This window comes from Leucopleurus acutus (genome assembly GCF_964270905.1).
Source record: "Leucopleurus acutus genome assembly, chromosome: 20".
Taxonomy (NCBI): domain Eukaryota; kingdom Metazoa; phylum Chordata; class Mammalia; order Artiodactyla; family Delphinidae; genus Leucopleurus; species Leucopleurus acutus.
Genome location: NC_139162.1, coordinates 4,827,560 through 4,844,896, shown reverse-complemented (window position 1 = coordinate 4,844,896; position 17,337 = coordinate 4,827,560). Strand labels below are relative to the sequence as shown.

General features: G+C 46.9%; 1 protein-coding gene across 2 annotated transcripts; it reads right to left on the bottom strand.

Annotated features, from left to right (window-relative positions):
• Positions 1-389: 389 nt before the first annotated feature.
• Positions 390-17,240, bottom strand: HSDL1 (hydroxysteroid dehydrogenase like 1). Of its 2 annotated transcripts, XM_082862386.1 has the most exons (6): positions 17,175-17,232; positions 9,939-9,997; positions 6,812-7,037; positions 5,689-6,134; positions 5,252-5,479; positions 390-3,152 (listed from the first exon to the last, which is right to left on the bottom strand). In XM_082862386.1, exons 3-6 carry the CDS (start codon positions 7,029-7,031, stop codon positions 3,054-3,056), a joined length of 993 nt encoding a protein of 330 aa, XP_082718512.1. In that variant the 5' UTR covers positions 7,032-7,037; positions 9,939-9,997; positions 17,175-17,232; the 3' UTR covers positions 390-3,053. The 2 variants fall into 2 exon arrangements, with proteins under 2 accessions (XP_082718512.1, XP_082718513.1); XM_082862387.1 differs by lacking the exon at positions 9,939-9,997 and having other exon boundaries at positions 17,175-17,240.
• Positions 17,241-17,337: the final 97 nt, after the last annotated feature.

Sequence of the window (17,337 nt, the reverse complement as noted above, 5' to 3'; positions counted from 1 at the left end):
GTGTTTGTTCTACTCAGGGTTCTTTTAACAGCCCTTTAGGTCACTATGCCATTGAATACAAAGCCCAACTGTTAGGAACAGAGGTAGGCTGATGAATTGCAAACATCCTTGTCACGTGATAGTGAAGTCGGAAGCGGGGGAAGAGAGACAGCTGCCAGCTCCTGAAAACCCTAGAAACTGCAGGGGGCCTGGGGCATGACAGGAGGTGGCCTGGAAATTGACCAAGGAAGGCTGAGAGCCCCAGAATCCTGGTCTACCGGTTTTCCACCACTCCAGGTTCTAATAACTTCCTAAACTAACCCTTCACGTATATAATAAAGCATTCACAATTCCATGGGAAGGTAAATCTTTATTAACACTGAGTGCTATTTTAAAGAGTAACAGCCTGAGCCAATACTGAGACACAGACAGAGAGACTAGTTCCCGAGGGCAAACAATGTCAACACTGAGGACACCACTTAACCCTCTGGTTCCCAAATGTGCCAAGATTTTAAGTAACTGAGGTTAAAACAAAACAGACTCCTCCAAAGAGCTGTCTCTACTCACTGACTCCCTTTCTCTTCCCACTCTTTCTTGAACCCACTACTTTTCATCCCCACCACTACTTTCATCCCCACCACTCGATGAAAATGGATCATGACAAAAGCACCAGTGACCTCCACATCGCCAATGTCAGTGATCAAAATCAGCCTTCATCTTATTCAACCTATCAGGAGAATGAGAGCAAGAAATCAACTCTGTAGTTTCGCAAGATTTATGAGACACGTGGTTACACGCGCAATTTTCTTACTGAGTTACCAGCTTTTAATGAGTTACTATCACAGGTGTTTAGAGATTAATTTTTTGTAACTTTTAAATAACTGTTCCTACGGGGAAAAAATGTGTCTCTCTTTCCAAACAACCAATTTACAAACATATGGAGCAAAACCTCTTCCAAAGGAAGCAGAAGCAACTGCTTTTATTGTTGTTTTCAGGCCACAGACTCTTTCAAAGGTTCTTATTTCCCACATTCTTAATAAGAAACCCCATCTACAGTGGTCCGATTATGACTCTCAAATGAGCTCTGGGAGAGGTAAAACCTAAGGAAGAGTCTTGGTTTTGATCTTTCATGAACTTTGCACCAATCAGCATATTTACATATGTCCTGCCAAGGAGAGAATTTTAAAACATCACTGACATGGTTTATACTTAGTCTCATCATATAACAATGATCCAACACCTAATCTATAAATATAAGACACTGCTGTACCACATAACACCTTAGATATAAATATGGTATTTTTACATCAAGTTGCTGCTTCTTATTATATGTCAATTAAAGTTCAAGTCACTGTGGCATGAAGTCAAATTTTCGCTAGTCTTAATGACCATAAATGGTCGGGTAGGGAAATGCCAAATATGACAAAATAAAGGTTTCCAAGCCAACTTGGAAGCAAAACAGTGCTACGTAGTAGTATCGTAGAAAGGTCAGTTCTACGTAGTATCACTAGTGTGTAAATTTTCACACCTGAAGTTCCTCCTCTTATGTGATGAAGGCCTGATCTGTAAGTTGAAGAGCTCTGAACTTAACTTCTGATCTTGAGTCCAAGTCAGATCTGGAAATACTAAGGCAATGTCACTGGCAAAATTGTGGGCATAACATAAAAGCATGCTTTAGGCCTACTCGTAATGGAATATTATCTCAGGAGAAAGCAATTTCATAAAAGTCCTGATTTCAATTTACCGGTTTCTGCATCAATGTTGCAATATTAAACTGTGAATTTCAAATTTGCACATACGGTCATATTCGTATAGTGATTTACAACTGTCAAAGCACTACGTATGTGATTCTCAAAAATGTTTGGCTTTACAGGACCTGAACCAAAAAGACTTCACAGTAGGTTTCAGTGCAAACCCGTATTGTGGTGGGTTGTGCATAATTATCTTCATACCAATAGAAGTATTCACTGTAACGCATAAATCCATTACATGAACCAAGAATGAGCTTCTAACTTATTTCAACAGACACAATATGTCATATCACACACACATAATCTGTCCATATTTTAACTACTATTCTATAAATCTTTGATGTTTACACCAATAATGCCACTGGAATGGACTAATATTACATAGCAGAATGTTTGACAAGGTAAAACAAGCTCTAAAGGGCTAAATTTGTTATAAAATGGGTCATAGGCTGAGAAGTCATTACTCATCCACAGTAATTATAAATCAGAGGATGACTGAGGGTCAATTACTACATGTCCAAATTTAGGAATGAATTAATTCCTTAGTAGATTAAAAAAAACAGAATGTCGTAAGTAATATTATACTTGGCAAATCTATAACACAAAATTGGGTAGCCTTGTTTAGTATGAAAAGGAAAAATCTAGAATTTTAATACCCTTAAGATTCCACATTAAGCCATCTTGACGAGAAATCTTTCTTAAAGTAACTTACCCATACATAAAGTTGCCTAGATGCGCACAACATACACACGTATATGGTTCTCTAATGAAGCATCAGCTGAAGAGCAGCATTTCATACACAGAGAGCCGAACAACTAGAGTTACACAATATAATACAGAGTTCCACTAATTATACCAGCAATCTGACCTAGAAAATAACACTTTTAAATAGTTTTTCCTGATGAACATTTGAAAACCAATACTATAATTCATCTACTGAAATAATCTCCCTTAAGAAACAACACGCAAAACTGTAAGAGCTGACAAGTCACATCATATTTCAATATCAGACTGCGAGTAGCTCTTAGAACAACATAAATCACACAGCTTTCAAACAGCTTAAAAAAAAAAAAAGCATCAAAATTTAGGTTGCCTCATGGTTCTTGTGTGGTGGTCGTTGTTTACTCTGTGCCTTCCAAGCGGCCCTTGAGGCTTTTCCACAGCATTCTTAAAAGTGTTATGTTTATTTTGCAAACGATGAGTCAACAGTATGCTAAATGATCGGTAGAAAGAAAATGCAGAAGATAAATTACATGTGTTCTTCCAAATGTAGAATGCTGCAGGTTCCCCGAGTTGGCAACACTTCCCAACCATCAGCCAGCTTCACGCTTTGCAGGATAAGGCCTCCTTACGTAGGGAACGATTGAGAATATTTGCTCCCCACACCCAGAGCCATTCAGGCATATACTGTGCAAAAAGAAACTAAAAATGAAAGAGAAAAAGACTGTAAGGTTAGAACCCAAAGTCATCGACAACAGAACGCACAGATCAGCAATCGTTTAAACCAACAAACATCACCAATCCCATTAAATACAAAAAAGGGAAAAACCTTAGGTGCTACTGCACTGAGCACCTACTTTTGTATAAGACCCTATGCTAGACTCTCTGGGGAACAGACATGTGATCACCGCCCACCCGCCCCCTTTCTCTAATGAGGCGGGACAGACCTACACGCAGTGATACGATTTCATCTTTACTTAACGTGACATGAATAGTATGGAATGTGGATAAGAATTACAAATCAGCCCAGGAATAAAAGGCAGGTGAAAGAGAAAACTGCATACGTGCTTAGTACTGTGTGAGAAAACTGGGGACTGAGGGGCAGAGTGGTGCTAAGTTAAACAAACGCACTGAGTCAAAAACACCAGGACCCTGAGAGAGTGTCTTGAGGTGTGACGTGGAAGCCTCGGGGATACAGGGAGGATGTCCGCTGATGCTGCTCTGCTCCAGGGGGTCTCCAGGGCCACGTTCCCCCAGGGGACATTCGGCAAAGTCCAGAAACAGTATTAGCTGTCACAAGTGGGGTGGTGGTGCTACCGGCATCTCGTGGGCAGAGGTCCAGGACGCTGTGAGCATCGTACAGCACACAGGAAGGTCCCACAACAAGGAACGAACCAACCTCTACGCCACTAGTGCTCAGGTGGAGAAGCCCTGCGCAACACTGACGGATCTGTCTGAGACTGAGCAAAAGTTTAACACCTTGTGTGTGAAGGAGGGGAGATGGACGGGCCCCTGGCAGGTGCTGATGTTCTAGCCTTGACCAGAGGTGTAGTAATACAGGTCAGTCCACATTCTCCTTAAGAAACAGACCCAGGTCACTCTGCTATTCCAGGAACCACAGTGAACAAGGAGGGGGTCCCAGCACGATGAACTGTGGGGTGAGGGTCCCAGAGGTGCAGCTGTTCCCAGCAGGTTCCACAGAAGCTTCAGCTTAGCCACCTTGGAGACAGGGGTCCCGTGTTTGGCCTGGAGCCGTAAGTAAATACCTGTGAAAATGACCAAGGTCTCTTTGGACCTCTTTAAAGAGTCAGGATTTCATGGAAAAAAATACCCAAATACTCCTCCTTGGGGCCACTGTCCTAAAGCAAAAGGCTCTAAAATCCAAGGAGATGAAAGAAGGCAATATATGGTCCCTTAGGAGGACTCTGTAAGGAGGGTCACATTGAAACATGGGGGCGCCTGACACAGGCTAGGTAATCGGGTCCCCCTCCAAAGGGCATTTTATTTTCAGTATTTATTGAGTGGAGATTGAAGCAGCATCTAGAAATCTGTTTGTTTTAAATCTCCTCTCATGACCACTTGTCCACTACAGGGGGGACCAGCATCAAGATGGATTCTGCCCGTTTCCTAAGGACGGGCAGGCGGAGACTCATTGGCTTGTCCCAGGGAGGTTTCAGCACACTGGGCAGTGGGAGGGAAAGAGCTAATGGAAGAGGAGAGAATTTCATCCTCTGGGTACTGACGGATCCACTCCGGAGGCTGACTCATCGGCCTGTTGAGATAACAGCAGTAACAGGAAAGGGATGCCAAGTCTCCAGGCACCGGGAACTGCGGAAAAGCCGGGGTGGGGGGGTGGGGTTCTGCAAGGCTCTGGGCGCCTTCGGGGATCCTGACCCGTGTGTCCAGGCCTGCTCCTGACCAATGTGATACAGAGTAGCCCCGCCGGGGACCCAGCTCAGCAGGACTTGGGAACAACGAGCTGAGGGGAGGACGTCCACAGCGAGGGTACACATCCAGCTTATCGGAAAAGTGCACAGTGCTGAAAACACAAATGCCATGCGTTCCCCAGAGACTGAGACAGGCGGGACTTAAAAAGGTAAGAAACAAACGGGAATGGAGAAGATGGAAAGGAACTCAAAGAACGTGAGCTGGATCCTTAAACCGGAGCACTCTAAGGTTTGAGAATCAGAATGCACAATCCTCATCTTTCAGCATCATGCTTCAATCAGATTCCCAAGTGTCATTTTAAAAAGGTTTAGGAGGCATTAACCTAATTACGAGAGCTGAGCACACACTGTTACCTGGATGGAATGGGACCAGTATCCTGTGGTCCTTTTTGAAATGCCAAGGGTAGAAACAGCATGATGTGCGTACACTTGTGGCGAAGGCACCAACCACGGGCACTTGTGCAGAAAGCTGCCAGGGGTGGACACGTTGGTAGCTACGTAGAACGGGATTAGACTCTGTACGAAAATTCCTTTGGAAGCATATTCATACTGCAATGCTCTGCTGAAGTGGTCTAAGTAAGCCTGTTGAAACAGGAGGGGAAAAGACCTAATTTTTCAGGAACTCGGAAGAAATTCAGGAGAAAAAAAAAGACTTAATGGTCATTTCAGGGAAAAAAATACAGCACAAGCAAACACGAGCTGCTGACAAAGAGCTCAACAAACTGGACCAAACCATCGTGATAAACATTGTCCTGCGTGGTGATTTCACTTTCCAACTGGGGACGCGTTACCTTAGACGCGGAAAACGCCGCCAGCTGGGGGGTTGGCTTGCAGCAGGAGCCAGAGGAGATGGTGACGATGGCCCCTTTCTTCCTCTCCACCATCCCGGGTAACACTATGTGCACCATCAGACTGGCGGCGGCAACGTTCACGTTGACGATGTCCCAGAGCGTGTCCTCCGAGACCTGTGTGAAGTACTGCGGGTAGGGGTAGAACACGCCCACGTTGTTCACCAGGATGCCAACGTCTCTGTCCTTCAGGGCTTCCCGAATCAGGCCGTAGATCTCGCGGCCATTGCTGAAGTCCGCGACGATGACGTCAGTCTCCACTTTGTAGGCGTCAGCTATGTCTTTAGCGACCGCCTGCAGCTTCTCTTGGTTCCGACTGATCAGGACGATGTTGAGCCCACGGCTGGCCAACTCCTCTGCGTAGGCCCTTCCGATCCCATCTGTTGCGCCTACAGTACAAGCGGGGACAAGAGAGCAAACTCGTTTCTCAGTGTGACCTTTAAAATGGACTTTAAATACACTGTGTCCGGGTTTAATCAGAGAAGGATTCACACTAGAAATAAACCGAGTTCTGTAAGTGATCAGTCAAGCACAAGGTCAAATCCATGACACAAGCTAGTCAAATACTCGCCCAGACACTCTGACAGGCAGAGGAAGAGCTGTTTTACATTCACCAAGTTGACTGTGAGACACAGTGGGAAACTGTTTTCGAACTCTCATCTGGCTTGAATGAGTGCCAGGGGGTACTTTCCTGGGAAACAATGGTAAATTAAGATGAAATTTAAAATAAGGGAAGTGTTTCTGAAAGTGGTACCAGTTTGTAAGGACACTTTGAAAACAGAGAGCAAGAAGGAAAAGCAAAGGCTAGGAAGGTGGGGCTGGAGCGGGACTGGGAACAGGAGGGGCAGAATGAGAAGCACCGAAATCACAGGGAAATTCCTCCAGGACGAGGGCGGTAAGAAATGCGCACATAATCCTAACAGAGTAGTTTTATTTTTTTATCCCATGAAAACATTACATCAAATTCAGTAACTCCAGGAATGATGCATCCAACCTAAAACACAGATTAAACAGGAAAGATGATTTCATTTTTAGATTAGGCAAGAACTGAAAACTCATCTCTTACCACTCACGACTGCCCATCTTCCATACTGCTTGATCAGGTCTGCTCTGCTCACCAGGCGCGGGATGAAATGCAGCCTGATGAGGCTGTAGAAGTCACAGACGACGGTGATGCTCTTTCTGGCCGTGTACCAGGCTCCAACCAAGGCGAGGGCTTCCATGTAGCAGTTGCAGGACCTGGCGATTTCCCTGTACAAGAGGTAGAAGCTGTCGACGGCGGCCATGGCAGCCTGCAAGGGAGGGCAGCGAGAGAGAGGTGGCCTCTGCTTAGTAAGTTAAAGGAACACGCACAGTGCGCGGGAAGAAAGGAATCCGAGGACATCAGAGCTTAACAATTTTGCATTCAATAACAGTAACCGTTCAGATGCACATAGCCCATGGATCCAGACAATTTATGATCTCATTATTTAACATCTGTAGCTTATAAAGTTCTTTCCTTCCAAGAAGATTAGTCAACATAGTTATCAAGAGTTACCAAATTCCTACTAAAATCCAGGCACTGCGGCGCTAAATGTTGTGGCTACGGAGATAAACACAACATGCCCTATGCCAGAAAAAGCTCCTGGTCCAGCACAGCGGCAGACACAGAGCTTTTAATTCACGTAACAGCTGAGAGGTATGTTTCTTTCTTTTACTGAATTTATATGTATTCAAAACCGGCAAGCGCGGAGGGCCTACTATCCCTGGAGAGACAGAGGAGAAGAAACAGAGGCAATATTAAGACAGGGCCTTGGCCTCAAAGACCTTACAACCCATTTGTGACAAAACTAAGCTCTAATAAACTTTAACATCAAATAAACATAAATTAGATTATGTATAAATAATATTCATAAATGTATATTTAAAAAGAGATACTCCCCAAACTTGAAGAATTGTTTTCTCAAACGACAGTGCATAAGCACGCTCCACTGTGCTGATGTCACTGGCACACCACTACCTTTCCCTGGCCCCTTAACGTTTGGGGAAAGAAAAGCCCAATTCAATTCTTTTGAGTATTCACACAGCAAGCATCGCGACGCACCTATTATGTGCCATGTACCGTGACAGATGCTAAGGACTCAAAGATGAAGTAAATAACTACCTAGAAGAAGAGACGAACATTTAACAAAACAACTTTAAATGCCATACGAACTGGTGTATGTACGCCTGTGCTCAGAAAGGAAGAGAAAGCCCGGGCACGACCAAGGCTGATGAACCTCATCCTGGACTAGACCCAGGAAGCCACTGAGGCCTGAGCCAACTGTGTGCTATCAAGTGAGGGTCAAACATCAAGAAGATCAGAACAGACCACAATTAAATTCCAGGGAGCTCTGATATGCACAAACACAAGGATACAGCATTTATTGTATATTAATAAAAGAAAATAGATTTAAGCCAAACAAACATTTATATAAAACTTCTGGAAGTGGCCCCTTTCATAGAAACTGCATTAGAACAGGAAAAAAATAAATCCTGAAACTAAGAAAAATCCCTGACAATAGCAGCAAAAGTTGGCATAAGCTTAAGGAAGAATAAGTGAATTCCTTCCCACTCGACCGCAATGCAATTTGAGCTCAACCAAGGTTTGCAGAGTGGAGAAAACAAATTAACCTCTGGAATGGAACACAATGTAAGAATGATATCACACTGTGGTAACAGGCACATAAAATAACGAAAAAACTACTGAATATAAATATGTATACATCGATATCTATCTGTGTGTTGAGTATGCACCTGAGTGTGCAGTCCAAATTACAAACCAACAAAACATACAAAAGAAATATGACAGAAAACTGAAAGAAATAGGCAGCAGGATTCCTAAATGCCTCACAATGAGGATATAACCCCTCAAACGTTAAAATTTCCACTCCTACTGTAACTCTAAATGGGTGTGGCATTAAGTAAGTTAAAGAAACGTCCTTCTCAAATAGCAATACAGGAAATGACTGAAGGGGCCACCTTATTTCCAGTAAGTAAAGTGCTGTACACTTTGGGGTTCTGTTCAGAGAAACTTACCTCCTACGACAAGGATGCCAAGATTGGTCAAGAAAAGAAAACATTATAAACTTGATTAAGCACACAAACCAATTACTTAATAAGATAAAAACAATTACATGCTCCTCCGGGGTAATGCTTCTTCATGGACCACACTGGCTGAGATCCCCTAAAACATGAACTGTCAAGATCAATGCAGTCTGGGCTGAAGATGCTTTTCTTTTTCTGGTCCGTGCGCCCCACTAAGGCTGTACGCTCCGGGCACTGCTCCAAATCCTCTGAAAGACGCTCACAGTCACGGTCATCCACCTTAAACGTGTTCACCCCTTTTCTGCTGTGCATGAGCGCCTCTCAAAGCTTCCGGATGCCAGCGATGAGGTAGTGGCGTGTCACCCCCTCCAAGGGTCCCCGCTGCTGCGCCATCTCGACACACAGCCCCATCCTGAGGAGGCAGGCGCCGGCTGCGGAGGCCCCTGCCGGGCACTGAGGCACACTCACGCTGGCTGCCGCCCCCGAATGGCGCCAATTCGATTCCCAGAGAAACAGCCAAAACATTAGCTTCTTACAAGGAAGAACTTTATAAAAACTGAGAATCCAAACCCAACCACCCTAAGTTAGGAGTTCCTGAGATAACTTTTTAAAGTGGACACGTGCCTTTTGTCATAAGTAATCAAATACTAGGCCATGAAGAAAGCAAATGTGAAACATAATACTTGTATGCACCAGTACTTTTCAAACAAAATGTGATAAAATTCGAAATAACAAAACTATGACCAAGAAACTAGATACTTGGAACATTAAATCTATTCTTCAAAATAACAGGTGGGCATACATCTAAAATGTTAAAACAGTGTTTTCAATGAAAAACTGAAAACCACATATCAAGGACTAATGGATCGTAGCCAAAGAAATACTTGTGAGAAAATGAATTGCAGGAGTGTCTGTAATAGGGTTCCAGCTAAAAAGGTCAGGTATGCCTCAGAGAATGACTCACCCCGAGGGGAAGCTGTGTAAAGGGAACTTCGACCCTCTCAAACACCATTTTTTTCAAGAATTGAACATCTCAGAAGGAAAAACTTCAGCAAAAGAAGCCTGACTGCGACTGAGTTCCCCGATTTTTCTGCTCAAGTCATTAAGTACCCGTGGTTTCCTCTTACCTCCTCTGCCAGCCCTGGGCCTTCAGGAATACACTGCTCTGTCTTCTCTTCAGGACAAGCTGTGAACAAAAACCAACAGGAAACAAATGCCTCTCCTTCACAGCTCAGCTGGGATAAGTTTATATAAAACTACGACCAAAGCGTTTTAAAAGTTAAGGAAACGGAACAACTCTCGTGCCGTGATTCCCTGCACAGGCAGCGACGCATCCCCTGGTCTGGGAAAAAGGCAGGCGCCGCCAGTGCCCGTCTGGTGTAAGGCTGAGCGGGGAGGCATCCCGGCTCCTGCACCTTGTTCCTTAAGCAACATTTCGTCACACAGGACAAAATCTGTCCAGACCGCTTGGAGGGAGACCCAGGACGGCGAGCACACGCCCAGCCCCCGACCTGTCCCAGGCATCTGCTGGGCTTCCCCGGACCTCATCCTCCTCTCTGCAAACCACTGTGCTCGCTCCAGCCACAGAGTACTAGACCTCCACTCGGCCGCAGCACCTGTTCCACACTCCCAGCAGATCCCGGCTGCCCACCTGAGCACGTGGGTCCTGGGCTGGCGGCAACGGCAGGGAGGAATGGCCCCTTCCAGCCTGCCTGGGGCCGGGGGCTTACGGATAAGGAGACGGAAGGAAACGCCAGTGCCAACTCTCCCCTCTCCCTCCGCCCTAGACACCGCCTGGTGCCTGTTTCAGTTTTGAAGCCCCCCACCCAAGGCTGCGTTCCCTGGGGGGCCGCATCTCCCCACACCCCTCCAGCACCTCACACAACCCCTGGTGCGGACGGACAGGAGCGCCCAGACCAGCTGCTGCATGAAATCGCACCACCCAGCCTAGCTCAGCTCAGTCCCGTCCCGTGGGGAGGGGACCACCAAACCAACACCTGCGATCCTTTACAAAAAGAAACCCCTCGTGGGCAAGGCCCCCAGGGCCGTCCTGCGCAGGCCCAGCAGGAGCTGTACAGGCATCGGAGGGGAGCAGAGACCAGAGGTGCCAGGGCCTCCAACCCCGCTTCTCAACTCCACCCACTGGATACCCTGCACCACCAGTCAGGGGGGACCGTCACGGTATTTTAAATTGCAATTCCGTCACAGACAGCTACCTTACACGTTGATTATCATTGCTGGATTTTTTTTTTAATCGCGGATCATCAGAGAGCTGACGGCATTCTAGGTCTGAGATGCATCTCATCGTTCCCCAGAGGCAGCTCAACGTGGACAGACCTGACTCACGCCAACCAAACTCACAAAAGACTGATAAATTCAAACGCCCATTTAGTTATGAATAATAAACGATGCAGCCAAGAAGCCTAAACACGCACGGTCACTAGGCTGTAGGAAAGTCTACAAACTACTAGAACAGCAATGAAGAAAGCAGTAAATGTCGGACGCCAAGGACCCGTGCTGGGTCTCTCAACAGAGCGATTCCCCAGGGAGGAGGGCGGGGGCGAGACGTGCCCAGGAACAGCCCAGCCTGCCGGGAAATGGTGACAACAGCAACGAGCTCACAGAGCGGGATGCGCACCCAGGGGTGGAAACAGGGCCAGGAGGGGAGCCCAGGCTGTGAGATGCCTTTATGCCACACAGAAACGTTGGGCCAAAGGCAGGAGCTCATCAAGTTTAGCGCAAAAGGCAGCTGGCGGCGGTGGAGGGGCAGTGGCCTTGCGGGCAGGAAGTCAGGCGGCCTGAGCCCTGGTCCATCCAGACGGGGACGAAGCAAAGCTAGACGGAGAGCACGCAGCTTTGTGACCGACTCCCTGCCGCTCCTCAGACACGCCAGACATTTTCACCCATTTGCTCACACCTCGATGGACCATAAATGGCAAAGGATTGGAAATTCTACATGCCCGACATCCTCTTAATCCTCTCCCCATCAGTAAGTAGCTGATGGAAAATAATGTCTTTCTAATGGAGGAAGAAATCAGGACTCCCCCCCAAAGCCATTCAGTTCTAGGAAAGCTCATAGAAGCAGTTTTAAAGGGGTTTACTACACATTTAGGTCGAGAAGCCTACCAAGGTACGCACAGATAGCAGGCTGCTTTTCACTTGCTTTGGGGCTTTGACTAGTTCATTGTTCTGTGCATAGGTACTAGTCTAAAACCTAGAGAAATCCATTACTTAGAAAGCAACACTGAAACACAGTAAAATCCTGGTCCCTGTACACCCTACCTGTACAAGTTATTATAAAGCTTTGTGTTCTTGCCTCTACGGAAACTAAGACATCAGCGAACAACAGAGGCAAACAGTCAGAACTGTCCCCGAAATAGGAAACGCAGTGCAATTCCCTACTGTCTTCTAGGCATTTTCTACTTCTCCAGGGCAATACTCATCAGGGCTAAAGGACCCTTAGGTAAGCTACGGAGTCTGAGTGATTATGATGTGTCAGGGTAGACGCACCCTCGGCAGAAATGGCACCACTGGCCAGTGACGCTGATACACGGGAGGCTCTGCACGTGCCGGAGTAGGGGGCACATGGGGTCTCCGTACCTTCCTATCGATTTTATTATAAACCCAAAACTGCTCCAAAAGAGCCTAAAAAACCCCTTTGAGGTAACATCACAACTATGAAGGCATCATGGGAAAACTATGGTCGAGACTCCAGGAGCAAAGTCACGTCTTCAAAGCGCGGCTGCTGTGCCTGTAACATTATCCTGACCTACAGTTTAGCTGACTCGACTTCACCGTGAAAAAGGCGATCAGACCTAATACAAAACCCTTCGGGAGTCAAAGAGCTCTGGGAGCAGTGTCTTGGCTGAAACACAGGCATCCCCAGGCTATCCAAATGAATGCTACCTGGGGGTGATGCTACAAGAACATAAGACAGATTGTCCAAAATGTTTTCAAAGAAAATAAAGCAAGTATGATGGAAAAAAGACAATTAAAACACCACCAAACAAAAGGTAGTGGGGTCGGTAGATAATGGCCCTCCCATATGCCCACACCCTAATCCTCAAACCTCGTAAACATGTCACCTCGTGTAGCAAGGGGACTTTGAAGATTAAGGATCTTGAGATGGGGAGAAGATCCTGCATTATCCAGGTAGGTCCAACGTGATCACACGTGCCCTTATTAGATGGAGGCAGAAGGGTCAGAGTCAGAGAAGGAGTTGTGACCAAGAAGCAGAGGTCAGAGAGCGCGAGGAAGATTTAAAGATCAGAGGCTGCTGGACTGAAGATGCAGAGAGGGGTCACAGGTCAAGGAAGGCAGGCACCTCCAGAATCTGACAAAGGCCAGGATACGGACTCTCCCCAGAGCCTCCCCGAGCGACACAACCGTGCTGACACCCTGGCTTTAGTCCAGTGGGACTGACTTGAGACTTCTGACCCCCAGAACTGTATAAGACACTGAGCTTGTAGCACTTTGTTACAGCAGTCATAGGAAATTAAGATGGAGGGACGGACAGACTGCCAGTCTAGTTTTTAAGACAGTATAGAGACACGTTGCAAATCCTGAAACATCCCTCGAACCAAAACCTTCCAGTGTATTCAGGAAGCAGAAAGTATCCTCAGAGGCTCCTCAGATCTTCGACTGGCTGAGGCCATCCTCACCACCCTCGTCAACAGCCGGCACTTTCCAGTAAGGCTGCAGGGTGAGGACTTTAAACTTTTTTTTAATAGAAATCTCACTTCACTCAGACCCTTGCTCTCAGCACTCCCATCCTGTCTCTCCTCGCAAGCCCAGCTCAAGTCCCATCCCTTCTCCCCAGCTCAGTCCCAGGACTCACGGACAAGCACCACGTCACGCCAGCCATGGGGATGGACCCATGGACGGGAGGCCCACGCCCCTCTTCCTTTCCCTTCCCAGGTCTCCACACCCACCAGCATGAGTTCCCCTCCATCTCTCTCCCCCACGTGACACTTAAACACTTAAACAGAATGCGGAGCAGTGCAGTAACTGGACTCTATCTTGGTTCCTCAACTAGAACACAGGCCTCTCGAGGGCAGGAAATATATCTAAAACTAATTTTTCTGTAATTTAAGAAAACTGGAAAATGTACACAAAAGTTGTAAAACCTATTATGCACAGTTCAAAGAGTAATGAACAAAACACCCGCACAGACACCCTACTTCACAAATCAAAGCAGTCTTGGAAGCCCCGATGCTTCCTCCCTGGTCACATCCCCTTCTGCCACCGGGGGTGGGGACGGTAATCAATCTCCTAAATTCTGATGTAATATTCCCTTGCTTTTTTTTTTTTTTTTAATAATTGTACTATTACTGCAGCGTGGATTCTGAAATATTCCGTTTTCCCTGGTTCTGACCTTTACATAAAGGAATCAAGCCCCTTCGGTATGCTTTGGTGCCTTCTTTCACTCAGCGCTGTCTTTGAGACTCACCCACGCCTCCGTAGCTGTAGGCCATATACTCTCACTGCCGCGCTACCTCACGGTACAGACACACAATGCATATAACCATTCTACTGCTGATGGGTTGTTCTCGTTGGTTTTCTCTTTACAATTATGAACGGCACTGCCATGAACCTTCGTGTGCATGTCTCCTAGGCACGTGTACAGGAGTTCCTCAAAGGGATAGGCCTATGAGCCGAACTGCTGGGCCACAGGGCGTCCAGGCATACAGCGAGATGCCGCCGAAGCGGCTGCACCGATTTACACGCCCACCAGCAGCAAGTGTGAGCGCATGCTGTCTCCTCTCGATGGCTGGCAACGTCCACCAGTTCACTTCCTGCCGAAGGCTGGCTGTGGAATGGGATCTCACCATGGTTTTCACTGGCATTTCCTGACTACTAATAAGGCTGACTGGCACTCTTTTGATGTTTATGTGCTGTTTGTGTTTTCTCATCTATGAAATGCCTGTTCCTAGCTTTTGACGTGTTGTCTTCTTTTTCTTTCAGAGTTATAAGAATTCTTTCCATATTGTAGATACTAGCTCTCATTATAGTGCCTTTGATGAACTGAATGTCTTAATATTAATGTAGTCAAATTCATCTATCTTTTCCCTGCATGGTTTGTGCTTGTCATGTTTTATTTCAGAAATCCCATCCTAGTCCCAAGTCATAAAGATATTTTCCCATATTATTTTCCAAAATTTTTTTTACAGTTTTGTTTTTCAGATTTAATTCTTTAACCCTCCCACAGCCTTGTGATGGTGTGAGGCTGGGATCACATCCATCTTTACTATTCCTCCTCAGCACCTGGCATGGTGCCAGGTATATGACATTTATTTGATAAACAGAAGCAAATAATGCTTTGTGTTCAAAGTTCAAACTTCCCTCTCGGGGAGAGAAAACTTGAGAAGCTTCTCAAACTTTGCGTCAGCACTTTGACGAAGTTATTATTGGTGTATCATGACCTTCTGGAATTTCCTTACCTTCCTTTGCCAAGTTTCAGTATACCACTACCATGAATTGCATGGAAAGAGCAGAACACGGGAGTTCTCATCCAAGATCCGATAACCCTCAGTTTCAGGTCTGCCTTTGTGCAGTGGGAATTAAAATAATAATAGCATCTTCTCCTAGATGTAGACCCAAGATAACCGAAGACTTAGGCTCACACAAGAACTTGTACAGCTGTGTTCATAGCAGCATTATTCACTAGCTAAAAAGTGGAAACAACCCAAATGTCCAACAACAGAGGAATGGATAAACAAAATGTGGTCTATCCACATAATGGAATATTATTCAGCAATAAAAAGAATGAAGTATGGATACATGCTACGCCATGGACAAACCTTGAGAACAGTATGCTGAGCAAAAGAAGCCAGACAAAAGGCGACACATCTTGGGATTCTACGTATATGAAATGTCCAGAAAAGGCAAATCCAGAGACAGAAAGTAGATTAGGGCTGCCACAGGGGGAGTGGGAAATGGGGAGCGACTGCTAATGGGGTGGGATTTCTTTGGGGGATGATAAGAATGTTCTGGAATTAAATAGTGGTGAGGACTGTACACCATGAATATGCTGCTATGAGCAGTGCATGTTTAAATGGCTAAAATGGTGAATTTTATGTTATGTGAATTTTATCTCAAAAAGAAAAAATCTGCTAAAAAAAATACCAATTTGTTGAACTCTATGCCCCTGGAACATTACTGTAGTGACTATAACCACAGACTCTGAATATAGACATCCTGGATTCGAATCCACGCTCCCCATATAAGAGCTGTGTGTCTTGGGTGAAGGTGACATTACTTCACCTGAGCTTTCCTTACATCACCTGTAAACACGGGGCTAACAGTTCCTGCCTAAGATGATAATGAGAATTAAAGTAGATCATATGTAAAAAGCACTCAGAACAGAGCCCAGAACATAACTGCTCCATAAACCTTGGCTATTAGCCACTATAATTCAGTGTTCACCGTTAGCTCTTGTCTATTTGTAGTGCTCAGGGTTAAAACTGAGAGCTGGCTTTATGCAAAAGACTCCACTAAGTGCTTTATTCCCATCATCGTACTTGCCCTCTCATCAACCTTACGAGGCAGAGTTTTAATCGTTCCGAGTTTACAGACGGGGAAACTGAGGCTTGCCGAGGTAAAGAGAAGAATTGGGCTGTGGGAATGCAGATCAAGGTCTACCAAAGTCCTGAGCCCTGGCTGGCGACGCCCACTGTAAGACCCCCAGGCAGGCATCTTGCTAGCATCACCGAGAGGGCTGCTGAGTTTGGCTTCAAGCGCCGGTCTGTGTCTGGGCTGCACGTTCATTTGGAACAGCGACAGCCTCACTGGTCTCCAGAACCCTTCCCCTCCAGCACCGGGCAGGGCCGAACAAATGACCACCGCTGGGGAACTGGTGGGGCCCTTTCTCCAAGAGCTCCCTTATTCTGAATTACTTCTACTTCAGAACAAAGACGACGACAACGAATCCCACTCAGACCAAGTCCTTTGGAAACGACCATAAAGAAGCACAAAGGGGTGATCTTCAGAGCCTCGTGCGGAGCACCTGGGTCAGGTCTGGGAAAGAGTGGCACCCGCGCTCGGGGTGGCTGGGGCCCCAGGTCGGCCGGGTCCTGGGGGAGGGGCGGGCCCAGAAAAGGGAGTCCTGTGTGGGTGCAACGCCGGGATGGAGCTGTGGAAGGGGCGCTCTTGGGGGACACTCTGGAAGCAGGGAAGCTGGGGGCGGGGTCCGAGGGAAGGGAGGGACGAAAGGGTCCGGGAGGCCTGGGTGTCTCGGCGCTGAGGGCACTAGTCCAGGGGGGCGTGGTGGGGCGCAGAAGGAGGCGCCGGGCCGAAGTCCCAGTGGGCGCCGAGGGACACCAGGAGGGTCTGGGGCCCAGGGCCTGGCGTGGGGGGCGCGGTACCTGCAGAGGCGACGCAGTCTCGGAGTCGGTCCCACCAAAGACGCTCGGCCACCACCCCGTCGCCGCCGCCGCAGCTACAACGGGCCGCGCCCCCACGTGACCCGCGCACGCGCTGTGGGCGGGGCCGTTGCGGGACCCGCCCCCCGGCGTCCCGAGTGCGCGT

Bases quoted from the DNA above. Each gene is read 5' to 3' on its own strand.
- HSDL1 (XM_082862387.1), bottom strand. From the start codon at position 7,031: ATGGCCGCCGTCGACAGCTTCTACCTCTTGTACAGGGAAATCGCCAGG. The intron at 5,480-5,688 runs GTAACGCGTCCC...CTGTTTCAACAG, and splicing joins CGGCGTTTTCCGCGTCTAAG to GCTTACTTAGACCACTTCAG. The intron at 3,153-5,251 runs GTAACAGTGTGT...TTTCATTTTTAG, and splicing joins ACTGGTCCCATTCCATCCAG to TTTCTTTTTGCACAGTATAT.